This window comes from Pararge aegeria, chromosome Z (assembly GCF_905163445.1).
Source record: "Pararge aegeria chromosome Z, ilParAegt1.1, whole genome shotgun sequence".
Classification (NCBI taxonomy): domain Eukaryota; kingdom Metazoa; phylum Arthropoda; class Insecta; order Lepidoptera; family Nymphalidae; genus Pararge; species Pararge aegeria.
Window position 1 is genome coordinate 23,159,371 of NC_053208.1, and position 18,454 is coordinate 23,177,824.

At 36.2% G+C, this 18,454-nt stretch overlaps 1 protein-coding gene across 3 annotated transcripts in view; it reads left to right on the forward strand.

Moving 5' to 3' along the window:
* LOC120636346 (potassium voltage-gated channel protein Shaker) overlaps nucleotides 1-17,764 on the forward strand; it is a 133,041-nt gene extending 115,277 nt beyond the window's left edge. The window contains exons 3-11 of one of the 3 annotated variants that reach the window (XM_039907785.1): nucleotides 361-464; nucleotides 1,097-1,258; nucleotides 1,463-2,106; nucleotides 2,732-2,861; nucleotides 4,280-4,485; nucleotides 8,455-8,678; nucleotides 8,957-9,341; nucleotides 11,886-11,925; nucleotides 15,924-17,764. In XM_039907785.1, coding sequence (XP_039763719.1) covers nucleotides 361-464; nucleotides 1,097-1,258; nucleotides 1,463-2,106; nucleotides 2,732-2,861; nucleotides 4,280-4,485; nucleotides 8,455-8,678; nucleotides 8,957-9,334 — 1,848 coding nt within the window. In that variant the 3' untranslated portion in view covers nucleotides 9,335-9,341; nucleotides 11,886-11,925; nucleotides 15,924-17,764. Of the gene's footprint in view, nucleotides 1-360; nucleotides 465-1,096; nucleotides 1,259-1,462; nucleotides 2,107-2,731; nucleotides 2,862-4,279; nucleotides 4,486-5,435; nucleotides 5,668-8,454; nucleotides 8,679-8,956; nucleotides 9,342-11,885; nucleotides 11,926-15,923 lie in introns of those variants that run through there. The other 2 variants (XM_039907786.1, XM_039907787.1) reach the window with 2 other exon arrangements.
* The last annotated feature ends 690 nt before the right edge of the window (nucleotides 17,765-18,454 follow it).

The following is an 18,454-nucleotide window of genomic DNA, read 5'->3' on the forward strand; positions in this document are numbered from 1 at the left end:
AGTTTTAATTTAGAAGTAATCTCTTAAACCTCTTAAAGTAGCCCAACTTGCACTAAAAGATTGAGCGCAGTGAGTAAAGTTAGAATTTGGGTTGTTATCGACATAATCATTGTAACTTCTAGCTTGGTCACGAGGACTAAGGATAGCGTTGGGCTCGAATTCCAAAATTTTTCGATTTGAGCTTTTCTGTCTAGAAATTTTCAGTGCCAGCAGGGATTTGCTTCGAAGAGCACGCAAAGCCAGTGGTCCTGGCTTAGCGTGCGGTCAAATATCTTATCTTAATAATCGTTAATTACGCCAACTCATACTTAATAATTAGTTCTTAGCATTCCGTTAAAACTTATTTTGTTTTGTCGACAGATAAGCGGACTCAGATTTGAAACACAACTACGGACACTCAACCAATTTCCCGAAACACTATTAGGGGACCCTGCAAGACGGATCAGATACTTTGATCCCATAAGGTAAACTTTAATTCCACTAACTTAATCTGAATTTAGAGAATCTAATCGTTGGCTTGGTATACGCTACACAAAAAAGCGAATCGTGTCAAAATTTTATCATAAATTTTATTGTTCTAATTATAACAACAAAGACCTGACGAGAATATAGCGCTTACTGTTGTCTCAACTGTTAGTAGACGTAGTCTGGAATTTTTGGTCGTCCCGCAAGGACTATTGCTGAAATTCACCTTAAAAGTTGCGACAGTTTCATTTGGGTGTGCGTGAATCGACAACATCTAGGGAGAAAAGGAGAAAACCTCAACCCTAAAGGCGCCTCCTGTGAGGCTCTTGGCCTCAACTAAGCTTCCTTCGGCAATTAAGCTTGTTAACTTGCTATCTATGACATTTTATAGTTTCGGTTTCACACTCAACTTTGCATCGTACCATATTACTAAATCACTTGATGATACTCCTGTGCACGCTTGTGGCCATAGCCAAAACAACTCACCAGTCTATTACCATTTTAAATTTAAAGATGTCAAATTGACCACCGTCAGGTATAGAAGTTCCCGATTTTACTTTACATCTCTAGTCTGTTGTAGAGTCTTCAATACTTCCATTCAGCATTATTCATTTTACCCAATTTGTCGCAGGAACGAGTATTTTTTCGACCGGAACAGACCGTCTTTCGACGCCATCCTGTATTACTACCAGAGCGGCGGGCGCCTGCGCCGCCCGGTCAACGTACCACTGGACGTATTCTCGGAAGAGATCAAGTTCTACGAGCTAGGAGAACAGGCCACTAACAAATTCCGGTACTACTTAATTTTACTGGAACTTTATAATTTAAAGCAACATATCACAAGATTGCCTACAAAGTAAAAATTATGTGAATTTTGTTTCCGTTTCAAATTCAGATTGCGTACAAGCGTATTAGTAAAATTAGGTATTTTTCATAATATGACACACTTTTAAACTTTAAAATTTCTGAATCAATTAATACTTTTAAATAATTTCAGTGAGGATGAGGGATTCATAAAGGAGGAAGAGAAACCCCTGCCCTCCAACGAGAGGCAACGCAAAGTTTGGCTGCTGTTCGAATACCCAGAAAGCTCCCAAGCCGCCCGAGTTGTCGCCATCATCTCGGTCTTCGTCATTCTGCTGTCCATCGTTATTTTCTGTCTTGAAACCCTTCCGGAATTCAAACACTATAAGGTGTTCAATACCACGACCAACGGTACTAAAATCGAAGAGGACGAAGTTCCCGATATCACTGACCCGTTCTTCTTGATAGAGACGCTTTGTATTATTTGGTTTACATTCGAATTGATAGTTCGGTTTCTGGCCTGTCCAAACAAGTTTAATTTCTTTAGAGATGTGATGAATATAATAGACATAATTGCTATAATACCATATTTCATCACGTTGGCCACCGTTGTCGCGGAAGAAGAAGATACGCTGAACCTCCCGAGAGCTCCAGTTTCGCCTCAAGACAAATCAACAAATCAAGCCATGAGTCTCGCTATACTCCGTGTGATCCGACTCGTGCGGGTGTTCCGTATATTCAAGCTATCCCGTCATTCAAAAGGACTGCAGATATTGGGACGAACTTTGAAGGCGTCTATGAGAGAACTTGGTTTGCTAATATTCTTCCTCTTTATTGGTGAGTTAAATTTTATTTTTTTTTAAATATTCTTTAAAAAATAAAAGTACTTAGTTATCTATTTTAAATTGTATTGAAAAATGGTTTCTTATATTTATACATTTGTACCGATAAAAAAGGATACATAACTTACAATCAAAACTCCAGACCATGTAAATACTTATCTGTATTTTGTTTTACAAAAAAGGAAATGTAAAAATAGGTGTAGTAGTAGGAGCTTACGTTATTAGGTAAACATGTAAATAGGTTGTGAAAACGGGAATGTGGAACGAACGAGGACTGCTACTAGAGGACTAAGCATCTTGACTGCGGAAGACGGTTGCGATACGACGAGCTGATCCAGTGGCACAGAAGAACCGAGCTGACTTCAAGCGCTCTTGCACCACATGTTTTGTGTTTACAGGGGTGGTCGTGTTCGCAAGCGCTGTATACTTTGCTGATAAAGATTGTCCCGATTCAAACTTTTCCTCAATTCCCGATGCATTTTGGTGGGCCGTCATAACGATGACCACCGTTGGCTACGGAGACATGAGGTAACCCCCCCCCAAGCCCCGCCCGGTGCCCACCCGCTGTCACTTCCTTGCATTGTATATCCCACTGTATGCGCGTTCGTATGTGCTTAAAGGTGTGGTGCTGTTTTCATCTGCGGTGTACTTCGCGGAAGCCGGAAGTGAGAACAGCTTCTTCAAATCCATACCTGATGCGTTTTGGTGGGCGGTCGTGACAATGACGACCGTAGGATACGGCGACATGACGTATGATACAGCGACTTCACCCTAAATAATATCATCTATGCCTACTCGTCATTTCATTTTATCCTACAACTTTACATCAACATCTTAACACGGTTATGATTTCCTTTCGCTATATCATGTAACAACATACGCTTTCGTTTGGTTTTATTTACGGTTCGCTTAAAACATAACCAATTTGTTACTTTTCACTTGTTATAAAAACCAATGCACGTTCCGTAAGTAGGTTTTTCGTTTACATTCAGCCGTTAAGTATTCTCTGAACTCCTACAATTTTACATGGAAGCATTGTTTGATAGATATCGAGTAGATAGGTATTCATACAAAGATACAAACAAGCGTATTTATCTGCCACAAGAACCCTTCGTCGTGTGACAATCGCCCTTTCCAAACCGTAATCAAAATCTGCTTAAAGCGACACTTCAACTTTGATAACGTTGCAACGATAAATAATATAGTAAAACTGGCATAAAGCGTGATTTGTTATGTACAGATACCTACTTATCATATGTTTAAGTTGAAGTGATCCAGTCAATGTCTCGTTGTACGGATTCCTCTGTTATAGTTTGTGTTCTTCTGTAACGCTTTCGCTAAAATATCGATGTTAACAGCTTATTTATCGAAAATGGTGATCTTAAAGGAAATGCACTTTTATTACTGTCAACACAACATATTCTGTTAATCACCGAAGCTATATTTCAATTGTTTTGCTTATCACCTACTAGCGAAATTATCCTGTCTTACCATCGTAGACTTTCTGGGATAACTGAGTTTTTAAATTTTAAACGTGCCCTTACGTATGCTACTATGTAAAATTGATGTTCAGAATTTACTGCTTATTTTTTTCCAATGCATCTCATTGTTTAGTTCTCACACCATTTTCGATACACGATCTAGGTGTCAACGTTAGACGTATTGTTGCATGTCTCAAATGTACATTATAAATATATTTGTGGTGCATTTTATTTAAATATTAGGATCACTTATTTAGCAAAAAAAAAATATTATTACCATTTATTTGAAAATATCCAAAAATAAATCAAGACTCGGGCCGTTGATGTATTAATAGATAATTTATTAACTGTATTTGCTAGCGAATTTATCTGTTAATATGTTTAAAACTGGAGTTTTGGTTATTTTGGCGTTAAGCTTTTGCTGTGCGATACAATCGGAAGGTATTTGCTGCTGGCGCGTATGAGTGGTGATGAAAGAAATTGTATTGCAGTTTATGCGAATATTTAATGAAACGTCAAATTAATCGAAAGTATTTGAATTTAAATCTCACTTCATTTATGCATTGAATATATTATTTTATTTAGTTCCATGAATATTTCGCATGCTCATTATCGCTAGGGCTTACTACTTAAGCACTCTGTTAGTTTGGCGGATTTCTCAGGAGTCTAATATTCTTTCTTCATTAGGCCTGTTGGAGTGTGGGGTAAGATCGTGGGGTCGCTGTGTGCCATTGCTGGTGTGCTCACCATCGCGCTGCCCGTCCCCGTCATCGTATCCAACTTCAACTACTTCTACCATCGCGAGACAGACCAGGAGGAGATGCAGTCGCAGAATTTCAACCACGTTACCAGTTGCCCCTATCTGCCCGGGACTATTGGTGAACCCTATTTAAGTAAGTCCTATAACATAAGTGCACAGACATTGAGATTTATTTAAAACTTCAAGACGTAAAAATGGGAAATTACTATCATAGGGTCAAGACATATATTGCTTATTATTATACGTTTAAGGATGGGCGTAATATATGAGACCGATTGTTATCATTAGTAGTAGACTACATATGTCTGGAGAGCTCATTTCATGTACCTACATTTTTATTACTGTGGGGATAATAGGAAATCGTTTTGTGAACAAAGGTAACATACATTAGTATTCCTATCTTTATATATTGTAATTTTAATCTGCACATTAATCACAGAAGCTTTTGCAGAAATTTTCAGTCGACTTTCACCTAGCTTGATTTATTTCACATTATTTAAAATATCTGACGACCGTAAATTATTTTTACTGTTATTTTTAAACACGTCGCATCCGTACGGTCGCTAGTAGGTAATTTTGTAAATTACCAAACATACATGGAGTCTTAATAAAATTTGCAAACCAACACGTCCCCATATAAGAAATGTAATAAACACCTATATATTTTTAAGTTTTAGATATTTTTCCTTATCCAAAAATCAAATTTAAAGTAATCTTATGCAATAAACACTCGTATATGTAAGGGCCTTAGACCGTCTGGGTCTAAGGCGTGAAATACTTCACACCACGATTTGAGATTCAAGTACCAACTTATCTACATCAAAAGAGCTTTCCATATGTGGATGTTGCCGCACTAATTAGGCCAATCCTTCATAGCATTTATTAAAAATGCAACATGAAAAAAATTCGTTCGTGTTGGGATTGTGAGACGCAGTATGTCTTAACCATTTATTTGTGAGCTTTACTCAATGTTATTTTGATTTTCAATTTTTTCTATTTTTGTGCAATAAGAATCCCAATGGTGCATGTTTCGCTTTTTTGATTTTATTTTTTTTCTTTTATGTTTATTTTCCGTACTTTCAGGTGGGAAGGATGATGAAAGAGATGAAGTCTACAGTGACCAATGACTAAACAATATAGTGTTGTGCGTTTGTTTGTTTAGAGCGAATTAGTTTTATCGATAGAGACGATCTTTGTGATATTATCATAAGGCAAAAGTGCAGTGTTTATGTAAATATTAGTTTTTTAAGTTACGTGAAAATGCCATGAAAAAATTGTTGTTCATTTTCTTCATAGTAATGTTTGCGATGTTATTTTATTAGAGAATAATAGAATTTTGATCGCATTCTGAATTGCCTGATTTTATTTCATGTTGCAATTTTTTTTACTTACAGTCCTAGAAAAGTTACTTTATGAAATATTAGCATTAACAAAAAATGGAATAACCGTTTCCCTTAGCTTAAGCATACAATAAATCTACAGTCTAAAGTATATAAAACTATTGTCTTTTACGTATTCAACTATTTCTCCTTTTAGTTCCATTTCATGGCTAAGGCGGCAGTCTTTCATTTCCAATTCAATCTTAAGCTTTCCCTTTGTACAAAGTTTATCTCGTAGCAATTTAGATTCTTGTTTAGCTTTACACCCCCGGCAACATGTTGATTGAAACAAGACGGCTTAAAGCAAATTGTTTTCTCCTAGGTTATACTTAATTGTCTTGAATTGTTGCTTCTTTTATTTAATTTTAGCATTTTTTCAACATCGGGCCTTTGAAGTAAGTTATATGATTTTCTTTACTTTTTGCGCTATTGCAGTGCTGTCAACGAGAAGTTTTATTGATTTGTGAGATTTTAAAGCACCTTGCACTTTTGTATTTTAAACTTTGGTGTAGTTGCTTTAAAACTTTGCCTCACTCGCCGCTTTCTTCTTTAAAAAGTTATTATTTCTACTATTATTACTCAACCAATTTTAAAGATACTTCACATCTATAATTAACATTAATACATTACACACTGCGGGACAGCCTACGATGAAACTCACATGTTTTTTTACACCTTAAAACTTTTGGGGGTAGCACTGTTCAACTCTTTACTGTTTAACTCATGGTTAAACACTCAGCCTAGCGCCGTTATTCAAAAAACTTAACGTCATTAGATTCACTGGTGGTACAAATTCAAAATATATTCCAAGCTTTGCCATTGCGTTAGCCGCCATATTATTTTAAACTGGAAATGTTGCTGATTTATAACTCAGTCATTATAAAATTTTCAACGAGAGCGGTAAGGACTTTGTTAACTAAGAAAGTTGTTGACTCAAGAGCTGGCGCTTATTTAGCCCAAAGTATAAGCCTCGCAATGCTTAAGAGGCAATAGTGCCAGCGTCTTGAGCACCCTTCCTATGAGTAACCAATTGGATGGCGTATATTTACGGTAAACATTTTAGTTCTCTGCATAAATTAGCAGTTAATATTTCGATTACTAAGTATAACTTACAAAAAGATTCGATTAATCAACATAAAGATTCGAGTTGTTTTTAATTATATTTAGTAGAAACCATATTAGATAGCCTTTACGACTAAGTAGTGGGATCTAGTGCTTTATTAGTTCACCAGTTTACATTTGCCAAATATTTTTTTAATAGAACATACAAACTACAACCTACTTTCCGTGTCTATCTGTTCATTCCCTAAGTCCCACTAAACCTCGAAAAAATTTGATGCGGCCATCGTTGTTTAGATATCTTTTTAAAAATGATTAAAGTGGGCAATGAAGCCTAATTGAGTTTATTTTTGGTAAGTAGAAAAAAATATCCTGCTAGCAAGTCCCTATAATATTAATTTACATGGCAAACGTAGGCTACACTTTTAGATGTACTTAAAAATAATACTTTCATTGAAACTTTAATTTTTTTTTTTGTTAATTGCAACGCTGAGTAGGTTTTCTCATGGATGGACGACTGTAGCCGTTTGCACGTCGAAAGGAAACGTATTCGAATTGCGAAACAAAATGAGACCTTAAAACATTGTGTCAATTAAAATTCTTTAACAGAAGGTAGTAGCTTCTTATGTTTTTTCTCATTTAAAACCGTGCACCTATGTAGGCTGATAGTATCAAACACATAAACATGTACTAAGTAACAAAGGCCCACTAATTTTCATGTAACTATGTGAATTGAACACCGCATAGCTCTGTATACGTGACATATACCCTACAAAAGATTCCCCTAATAAGAAAAGAAGCGGAATGCAACGGCGGCAGTTCATTGTTCTCGTAGACAAAGTAGTGTACGTCTCAGTTTTGTTGAGCTTTCTTTGTTTTGGCTCTGCTTTGCGTTTTGAGCATCGTAGATAGTTGAAAAGCATCTATTCAAAGTCCGAATACATGCTATTGTAAAATAATGAAAATATATTTGTCTATTAGCTTTTGCTATTAAAAATGTATTGCGCTAATGCTTATATTAAACGCTTGAGGCTTTTACACAATCGCGGGTTGAACATTAATGCTTGTCAAACATAAATCTTTAGGCGCAAAATCACATTAGGGAATTCTTATCTTAGTAATAACGGAACATAACGACGGTATTCGAGATCCTTATTCGTAATATTTAGTCTACAGAGTTTTCCATATTCCATATGACAAGAAGTAATTTTTGGTGCGCTACCGCGTATCTGCCGTTCATTTTTAGTCTTAACAACCAATATAATACTAAAAAATGTATGTAGCAGTTTCACTTCCTTGTATTATCTAAAGAAAAGAACGAATAAAGACACCCTGCAAAGGCTTACAAATTAACTAGTTATCACAATACGCGTCGGTTTAAGAGCATGTCTTGTCTTATTAATTAATGGACGCCTTTCTGTGCCCTTCTCTTAAAAGAAGCGCGTCCCTGAAGTATCCTTTCAGTGTACTTACGGAAGTATTACGTCGCATCATCGCGTAGTAGGTACTAGTAGGTTGTAGTTACTGTTTTCAACTCACTGATCGTCCGTCATCCAAATCTCATCATGCGGAGTTTCAAGTGACGTGACCCTAATGTGATTTTACGTTACGTAATCCCAATTGAGGTTTATACGCAAGCATATAGTTACAATGCTTGAATATAGTTTCAGGCCCGATCAAAAAGTCGTCTGTCAGCGATGACTCGTCCTCTGAGATGATGGAACTGGAAGACTCTGTTCTCGTGGCGGATCCACAGCTTGAGAGCAGTATGCGGCGCCTTCGTGAAGAAGAACGCCTCATTCTGGAGCAACAGGCCGCCATGGAGGCCGCCGGTACGACGGATGACATCGCAAAACTCGAGCAACTGGACTTGCTACGTCATAATCAAGTATGTAGTCAACTACTTTATGCTGTTTATGTAATAATTAGGTTTTACTATATTACTAATGCGGTAGCGACCTCTATTTACGATATATTTTTTGGAATTATGCTAAAGCGTATTTTAGTTTTCAGAAATATGTGTTTGTTTATTTAGACGAAATAATAAGTTCACTTAAATATATTAGGGAAATCGAATGTATTCTTTTTGACTTCAAAAACGGGTCACACAATCCATTGTTAATTATGGCTTACTAGCTATTAAAAACGTATGAATGTCGTGCCTAGCTACGACAAATAGAACTGCTGAAGCGACAAGCCAAGCTGGCCAAGCGTGCTACCCCGCAAGAGGAGCCCGAGGTCCGTCGGCGCCACACCGCCGGCCGCGCTGCCCTGCACGAAGGCGCGCACGGATCTTGCCCGGGAGCCACCCATGGCGCCATCTGCGGGTACGGCACCGCGTATATGATCGGCCACGGGTCCTCGCACGCATTCACCGCGGCGCACGTGGCTAGCCACGGCTCTGCGCACGGCTCTGGCTACGACTCCGACGATGTAGCCGTTTGCGGGCCCACATGCAGTGCTGGCCTCGGAGGCGCCCGGTGCACCGTGCGAGTCAATCGCCTGCACGCAGCCGCCGCCACGGCATTCGAGACGGACGTCTGACCAACGAGTAAGTAGCACTTTCTTGACACACTTAACTCCACCACCTGTACATCTTCCTACCTACCTTCTGAATACTTACTTAAACATACATATATTTAATACTAACCTAACTTGTCATATTATTAAAAAATTACTTTTATGTGTAAAAAAGATTTAAATAAAACATATGTGTAAAGTAATTTACTTTGTCAAACATTTTAAGACCATAAATAAACTAATTTGTTTTAATCTCCAATTACTAATTGCAATTTGACTTTATTTGTAATGGATAAGATTTTTTGTGCTATCGGACAAATACAACGCTTTGAAGCTTACGTGAAGTCCAAAGTGTTTTGGCTTCGTGAGAGACTAAATCTAAACTGGATAGATATAAATTACCGGGTCTTTACCTTTAGAGCATCAACACGTTGCACTGGATGATAATCCTATTGGTGGGGTGGTCTGCTGAGCTATTTGAGGTATATTGAGGTAGGATAAAATGAGAACCCCTAGGGGAATTTCTAATCTCATGACTTAAAAAATAAAGCAGACGTTAAATGGTCAGATACTAGATGGACTCATAAAGTTCGAACGGCAGTTTGGACTAGGGGCAACACTAGTCTTTTAGGACTCGTGGGAGAAGTGCAGCACCGGATCATTGCGAGGAGACTCGTGAGCGAGCTTCTACACCGGAGCACATTGACCGTTCATCATAGCTTGACGTGTATGACTCGTTACACAGTTCACGCGTCAATCTATGATGTTCGGAAAATGTAGCTCTAACGGCCCCACTCTACGCGGTGTGCAGAGGCAAGACGCAGGTGGGTGCATAAAGGACGCCCAGGGAGGATAGGGTCCTTGGAGTCGCCAACATTCGCTATAAACTAGGGTGCAGAGAGGTTCAGCATCGATTTCGCCATCTTGAAAGACGATGCATAAGTCAAGCGTCGAAGTATAGTTAAATGAAAATAAATTCCAATTACGAGTAACATTAAAGCTAATGCGAATTATGGGGTATGTAGAAATTTGAGTTCGACCAATATTTTTTTGATAAATAACTGTACGAAATTTGCATGTAAAATACGCGGTGACTACAAATTTAAAGGTCCAATGCGACACAATACCGTGGCATTTTAAAATCATTACAAAGGAGCTATGCCTATAATAAGACATCCGTCGATTGAATATATAATAGTGATGATTTTAACCATTGATTTAATATGTTACTATGTTTACCGCGCATAATGTTAACACCTCTACACCCGAGTTCTACGGTGAATCCGCAGATACAGGTTCCAATCTCAACGGTTCCGTAAAAATAAACTATGATATTGTAATATCATACTTTCTTTCTCGATTTATAATATTGTTATATCATAGCTTCTTTCATTGTCCCAGATGTAGGCAAACATAATTTAATAATAACAAAACTTTGAAATCGAAGTAAAACCGACTCTCAAACTCGAACGCCTGATCCATGAATAGATTCAAATTGATGTCTCCGTTGAAGTCTTGAAGTCTGAGATGAAGTTTGTCCGTTTGTAGAGAAAGTTCGACAAACGTACGAATGGATTAATAGATTTTCATGTCAGTTTCTAATCAGATCCAAACTTGGAGGCAAGGGGTAGAACTCCGTGGGAGTAAGCCCTTCCAAAGAATTTTATTATTTTAAATTGGTTTACATTAATAAAAAAAATTAAAAACGTACAAAGAACAAACAAAATAAACAAAAATATCAGGAATAATGGGGCAGATGATAAAAAATGGAAATCTTTATCTATTATGGGTTCTACAAAAGTATTTAGAGTCCTGATGGAAACAAATGATACATCGAATTTTTTATAAATTTACGTAAAGTTTAATTAATAAAATAACATTCCTTTCTTACTCTAAAAACAACCAACCCAGGTCCATTTCTGCTTGAGAAAACATTTCATTTGAACATTTTATAATCATTTATGATTTCACTCAAAGTCCTAAGAATTCCGTCCAACAGTTTATTTTATTTTTGACAGCTGGATTCAGTGATGTCTTAATGCGCTAAAAAATCGATATCTTTCAATCGGATTTAGTTATAAACAAGTTTAATAAAGTTAACAGACTCATATTTTATTTTAGAAAAACATGTAGCTTTGTTTTATAACAATAGCTATGTTATTAATCCGTAAGTGTGCATATCATGTGTAAATGACCTTTTAAATTATATAAATAAACTATTTATTTTTAAAATCAAAACTCTTTCATTGGATTTAACGATCAGTACTCCGATATGGATTTGCATTTGGATTGGAATTTGGTGGTCTGTAGGCTGTATGTTTGTTGCGCCACTAAATACTAATTAACAAAACAACAATAAAGTATGTTATTGATTCGAGTACACTTCCTTGCTTATGTCAATATGTAAAATAAAAGTTTGAAAGGAGTTTAACGAGAACTATTTTTTTACAAACCCAAAAACATCGTAGTTTTACGTTCTATTGAATTCATTTAATGTAATTAACTTAATAATACAGGTACAATTAAAATATTCTTATGGGAGTTTTTATTAAATAACATTTTTTGTTTTATTCAGTAGATATAGACATACATCACGATGCTGGACGATTTTAAGTGTAAGTCAATGCAGTCAAGAAACGTGTTATTAGCATGAACACCCAATTGAGGCTAACGCTCTATCAAAAGCTTTGCTTATTATGATCGGAAATTTTATAAATATATCCAACCTGAGGATAAAACGTTCGTGACGCGTACAAAATAACCTTCAATTTCAAATAATCCCGCACTTTCTGTCTAGCTTTATTTTAGATAAAGTTTTTTATAGGACGTTGGCCTTACAGACTGCTAGCCATCTTATTTCAAAATTGATTTATGGCCGGCAGTTATTTAAGCCTCTGGTGTAAGTTTTGAAGTTAACAGACGTGACAATGGCGTTACGTTAATCTGTCAAATTTGTATGGAGTTGTGAAAACATCTTGTTAGTACGTCCATATTAAATAACAGATTTACGGCAACACCAAACTCATTTGCAAGCTTGAAAACGAACGCTAAAGGCTCTGTTCCTCGTACGTGATCGTGTTCCAGGCTTTAGTTTGTATGTTAAACATACAGTACGACGTTGAAACGTCTACTTTATACGAATTTGTAACAAAGTCGTTCCAATTTTTTTAAACAAAGTCTTCCTTCCATAGAGACTTGAGCAGCTGCGTTTATGAGTCGCAAACAAAAACAATGTTGTTCCAACGCAGCCGGTATTCAAAATAACTAACTTTTTTTTTTGCTATTCGCGTGTTTGCGACTTCACGTTCTTAAGTCATTAGTGTCCCGATTGTTATATAAAAACTATTACATACACCTGAAAACCCCTTTTTCGAATATTTGAAATAACAAAGAAAGATTGCTTCACATTCTTAATTCACTATCGCATCTGTTTTAATGAAACTATGTTACATACGTAGGCACTAGTTTCAAAAACCCGAATAATTTTCAATTAGAGGAAAAGCCTTATTGTACAGGTTGAACCTGTTTGTCACACTGCACAGTTTTGTAGGATTACTCCGAATGAGGAATTCACGACGTTATTTCCAGTTCACATTTCATCACCTCACCTTACATATCGACCGGGGTTGAAAGAAAAAAATAGACGTTTATAACTTCGTATTGTTACATTATGTTTTGTTTGTATTGTTGTGTTGAATTGGTAAGTGTTATTCTACTGAATGTGTATGTTGCTACAAATGTGATCCCAGCATCTTCGCACAACAACCAAATACTCTCTGTCTCTAAACTTCCTTCAACCAATTGGCAAATGCTTAATAAATATATAGCGTTCTTACGAGAATCCAAATTTTTCTTCAACCATCTGTGATCTATTATTTAATTATTTTATATATTGGATTGTATAATTTCTTTTAGGGTACCAAAATTCGCATGAACTCTCGATACTTGCCAGAGATTACGTCAGTTTACACTTAAAAAGACGTCTTATTATGCATTGTTCAAGTCCTACTGAAATTCTCCGGAATTATTTACTTTCCTTAATAATACAATTGCATACGATTCGTTTGTAACATCGATAATAATATTGTCTACATACTATTGACTATCTACTGAAAACATATCAATTATTTGTCTAACTCCAATGTTAATTCTCAATCGATTAAAAATTAGCTAGCGCATTAATATGCGTTATCTGATTCGCTGTTTGCAATCGCAGCGGAAGTAGACACTATATTTCAGTTGGATTCAGTTAAGGAAGTGAAGTAACTATCGCATAACTTAGCAATCATACAGTTCGGATTCCAGAAACGAAGTGGCAGATAGTCCCACAGCGCGAGGCTTGGCGATGCGGTGCCTTGCGAATGTAATAAGTTATTAAGCATATTTTTTTAGGAATACGCGTGCATAATCAATAGATAATTAAAATACGTTCAACCTTAAAGATGGCGTTAACATTCAAATAATTATAAGTTAGTGTTGCTACGTACTTTTTTTCATAAAATGAAATTTCTAAATAACTGTAAACAATAGCTTTCTACCTAACAAAAATACCATACAATATACCAAAAGTAGAATTTCAATTTACTCGTAAGTCGTAACTGAATTTTGTGAAATAATGTTTATTGAAATTATGGTTTACGTAGTCGGACTTCCATATCGCAATGAACAAGAGCCCGGGCAACTTTCGCATGTTATGAAAATATGTTTTTAGAAGCACATTCTGCACCGCAGTGATGCTTGCGAACTGTATGGTTGTTAAACCATGATAGTGTAAACTTGCTGCTCTACGCAAATCGAGAAGGACAATTGGCAATACTACTATATCAGCAACCTATACCTACACTCAACACAGTGTGTGTGTTTAATCGCTTTTCCTCGACCCGTTGCCGTAGACAATGCTGTATTCACTGTTCTATATGTTAGTTGTAACTATAATAAGTAAGCAAACGTTACCGTTTTTAAATGTGAAACCCCCCCTGTATGTGGAATGTGTAATTTATGTGTTTGCAACAATAATATTAATTTTATATTACCATTATACGAACGAAGTTCCTATTGGCAAAATTAATAAGTTTATGGCTTAAACCAAAACATGAAATAAGGGTATATTCCTTAATGTTCTCATAAAAAAACAATGGTATCACGCACAGCGCAAAAAATCTCATTATTGTTCTAAAATTAATTTCTTAATGTCACCTCTCTTATTTATACGAGGAGCACGAAATGTTTCAGTGTATTTCTTTCGTTTATATTATATCAAGAATGGTCAGACTATATTTTAAAAGAAGTATATTTGTTTTATAAACTGTTAGTTTATTAATTGCGTATAACATTGATACAATTAAAAACTATGACGAAGAAAACATGCCAAAAGGGGACTTCGTACGTAATTTTTTTTATGTAAACTGGGTAGTTGATTGTTGCTAAAATCGGGGTTCGGGGAGCTCTTTTAGAAGCCTAAAGTTTACCTGCTTTCTTGTTTAGCAATTTGTTTTTAAAATACAACTTATATGAGAGTAATACTTAAGTGTACATTAATTCTTACTTTACGTTTAAAGTCTAATTTTTCTGATAAAGTTATAGTAAGCATATTCATTAACATGTCTATGTCACAAATTGCAAAGATGTCAAGATCCATGTTACTTTCGTTTCATTTCAGTTGTATATTGTGGTTGTTTATAAAAGTCAACTGCCCAGTTCCCAAAAAATAGGACGTGTATCCTATCAAAAGACTTCAATAATTACGGTAAATACCATACTATTTGATGTAGTAGCTTCGAAATAGGTACAAAAAAAATTATTGACACTCGTATCAATAAACATTATTATGAAAGCTACATACACGTAATATTTCTATATTCTGATTGGTAGCAACTACAGTGTGGACACACTTTGATTATTCATAATAATGATTTTATTGATACGGGAGATTGATATAATGCCCTGATTAATACGCGTTACTTAGCTCAGCAAAGCAAAATATTGATATAAATCCGATGCGATACGACTATCACATAATGATGTACACGGGGAAACATAAAATACATTATTCAGAAATATCGGTGCAACCAATGTCATCAACACTTACATAAATTTCATATGGTGTAACTTACTTAAAACTAGTTTCGGACGACGAATATCAGTGCATTTTGTATAAGTTTACCAGTAACTTAGTTCACCGTAGACTTACTGTTAATCTGTTATTTTGTATGAACGATCAACTGTCATGAACTTCATATTTAAACCGATTAACGTAGCTGGAGCGCTATTACTTGTAAACTTACACGGTGTGCTCTAGATTTACTTATGCTGTTATTTTCAATACAAGTTTATTTTCCTTTTAGAGAACGTAAATTTGTTACATCTATCATTTTCATAAACTATATTCAATGTCTTATTTATTTAAAGACAACAGGTTATCTTACGACTTACAAATACGACTTAAAACAAGGAGGTTGATTTTACATTGTAATACACTATAACACTGACGAAAACATTAATATTAAAATAATATTGAGCATAATAGATACGGATACATTTGTTATGGCTAAGTAACGACTATTAATCTGGCCCTCGGTCACGCTGGTTTGACATTGCGTTTGTGACATTCCAGGTAAGGCGAGCCGGGAAGAGGACGCGCACACTGTGTGGCGCGGCCGACTGCCTGCACGCTCGCCGCCCGCGTGCCATGTGTGAGCGCTCGTTCCCCGCACGCCTTACGCCCGCGAACACCAACCAAGCCATGCCCCATCTACAGGAGTGCCCCTAGTTCACCCGCAACTCGTTCCCACCAGTTATTAACTATGCCCGGACAGATCGCAAGCTGGAGGTGAAATTGGCATATCTGTAGATGAAAAAAACAGGTGTTAATTATTTATGAACTATTTATAGGTGCTTACGTTTCGAACTATACTTTAGTTAAACGGTTAAAATCCTAGCAATCGAGTTTTTAAATAAATCTTTGAATACGCTTGTACCTACTAGATATGAGTGCGATATGCTTTGGCCATCATTGTAAATAAATCCAGAAGGCTTACCTACCGCTTAGTACACTTTATACAATTAGATACACGTGTTAAATTAGGAACGATAATTCTGACATGAGAGATTTAAACAAAATAGGCCTACGATAATTCAATTCTGAGAAGCAACATGTAACCGCTGCATTTCGCGATACGTGAACAGTGCTATCCCTTGACGTGACTGCCTCAAAGATAAGGCGCGGCGGCGAAGACGCAGTGAAGTGACGACGTTTGCTCCCGCGTATCTATATTGTCCACCGATGAAACACTACGACGTTACTAAAAATTGTATCCATTTTTTTGTAACAGCGTAGTAAACCCGTTTGACTATGCCAAACATGACTGTTGGGATCAAATACAAGCGACTCGGAAAACAGTGAGTCGACTAAATTGTTACTACATAGCCGCACTCGACCAGTAGGTACGATCATAATCTGAACATTGCTCCGAATCCATGCCGGTGAGTTGTCCCGATCTCTCGCAATTCGATCGGTCCCGACTCACAAATCGGCTGTATTCAAGGCATCATGCACCAGATCGTGTCCAGGTTTTTGCCGCTCGGCCACAATCGCTTCCGTGCTTAGTCTAAATATTTAAACGATTCTGCAATAGTGTTTAGAGTTGGTTTGAGGTCCGGTGTAACGCGGTCTTGTTGATTAGAACGATGTTGTGAATCAAATATATCAACCTCGGTCAATTGGTCAGAAAAGTAGTCGTAAGTTATTTAAGTTATGGAGACTTAATGCCAGTGTATACACACTTAGACACGGCAGTGGCCGCAGTCCTCGTCCCCTAAGCTCATCTTTACTATGACATTAAAATAGTCACAAACACGTAGGTATTAGTACAGCAAAATTATCTGACCGGTGGCAGATTCGCTGTTATCGCAAGCGAAACCATTCACTTCCAATTTCGGAAACCGGGCCAGATAATTTTCCTGTGCTCTATCTGCGATTAGTGAATCGAAAGCTCTTTTAGAGATTGTGTCGAATTTTTAGTAACTGCATTTCAGTGTCATAGAAATTCTGGGCCCAGTTCTTGATACAGCCTCGGCCACAATGCACGCGACCCTAATTGGTTATTTACTTGTAGCTATTAACATAACATTATATCATACGATAATATTAAAATGCTTTATTCATTAGGTATACAATGCGGGTGGGTTGTGAGCAATGGAACGTTGGCGACAGATCGGTATCGAACTAGTATAATTTCGTCAAACAACCGTTTGGCGACCAAATTTCTAGTCATTAATTTAACAAAAAGATTGGGATGTATTATTTATTAGGTTCACTAACATCCGATAATAAGCAGTAAGCTTAGTGGATAAAAATCACATAAACTGATCAAACCATTCGTCAAGAGCCTGGTATAATTAGGCACATTCTAGGACAACACAGACGGGAGCTATTACACATGATATTACTACCCATACAAGATATTAATTTATTTGATGAATTACTAAAATAAAATTTAAAGAACTGGTAACTCAACAATTAATTTATGTAACATTTTATTTGTTTAATCGGACTTAAAATTATGTAACTTACTTTCTAAATAATTAATTAAACTGTCGCTGATGTGGATGAGGATGGATTATATCGTACTAGCAAATAATATTATAGACATATCCCATAAGAAGTGATTTTATACTAAATGTGTTATTTATTATTGGAGTACATATATATAGTTTGTTTGGTGGGAGGAGGCAATAACTCTTGCAGGCGCATTCATCTAAGACTGTATCGTCACAACAAAAAGTGACTTTGCAGTCCGGTACTAGCTTCCCATCAAATTAAAAAAAAAAAAAAAGGTTAAAAAAAAAAAAAAAAAAAAAACCAAAAAATTACAAAACCAAAAAAAAAGCATAGGATTACGACCAATCGCGTTTTACGATCGAAGTTTCTTTGGATCCTCGAGAAGCTTGTCTTTAGTCAATTTAATAAATATTTACGTTTGTCTATGGGTCCATAATCGAGATTATAATTTTCTAATGTTATTTTTCAATATCTTTAATCTTTCAAACTATTTTGAGGACAAAAAAGATGCAAAATTAATGTTAAATTTGTTAATTTCGATATTACAATATGTTTTATTTCCTTAGGTGCATTCCCTAATTAGT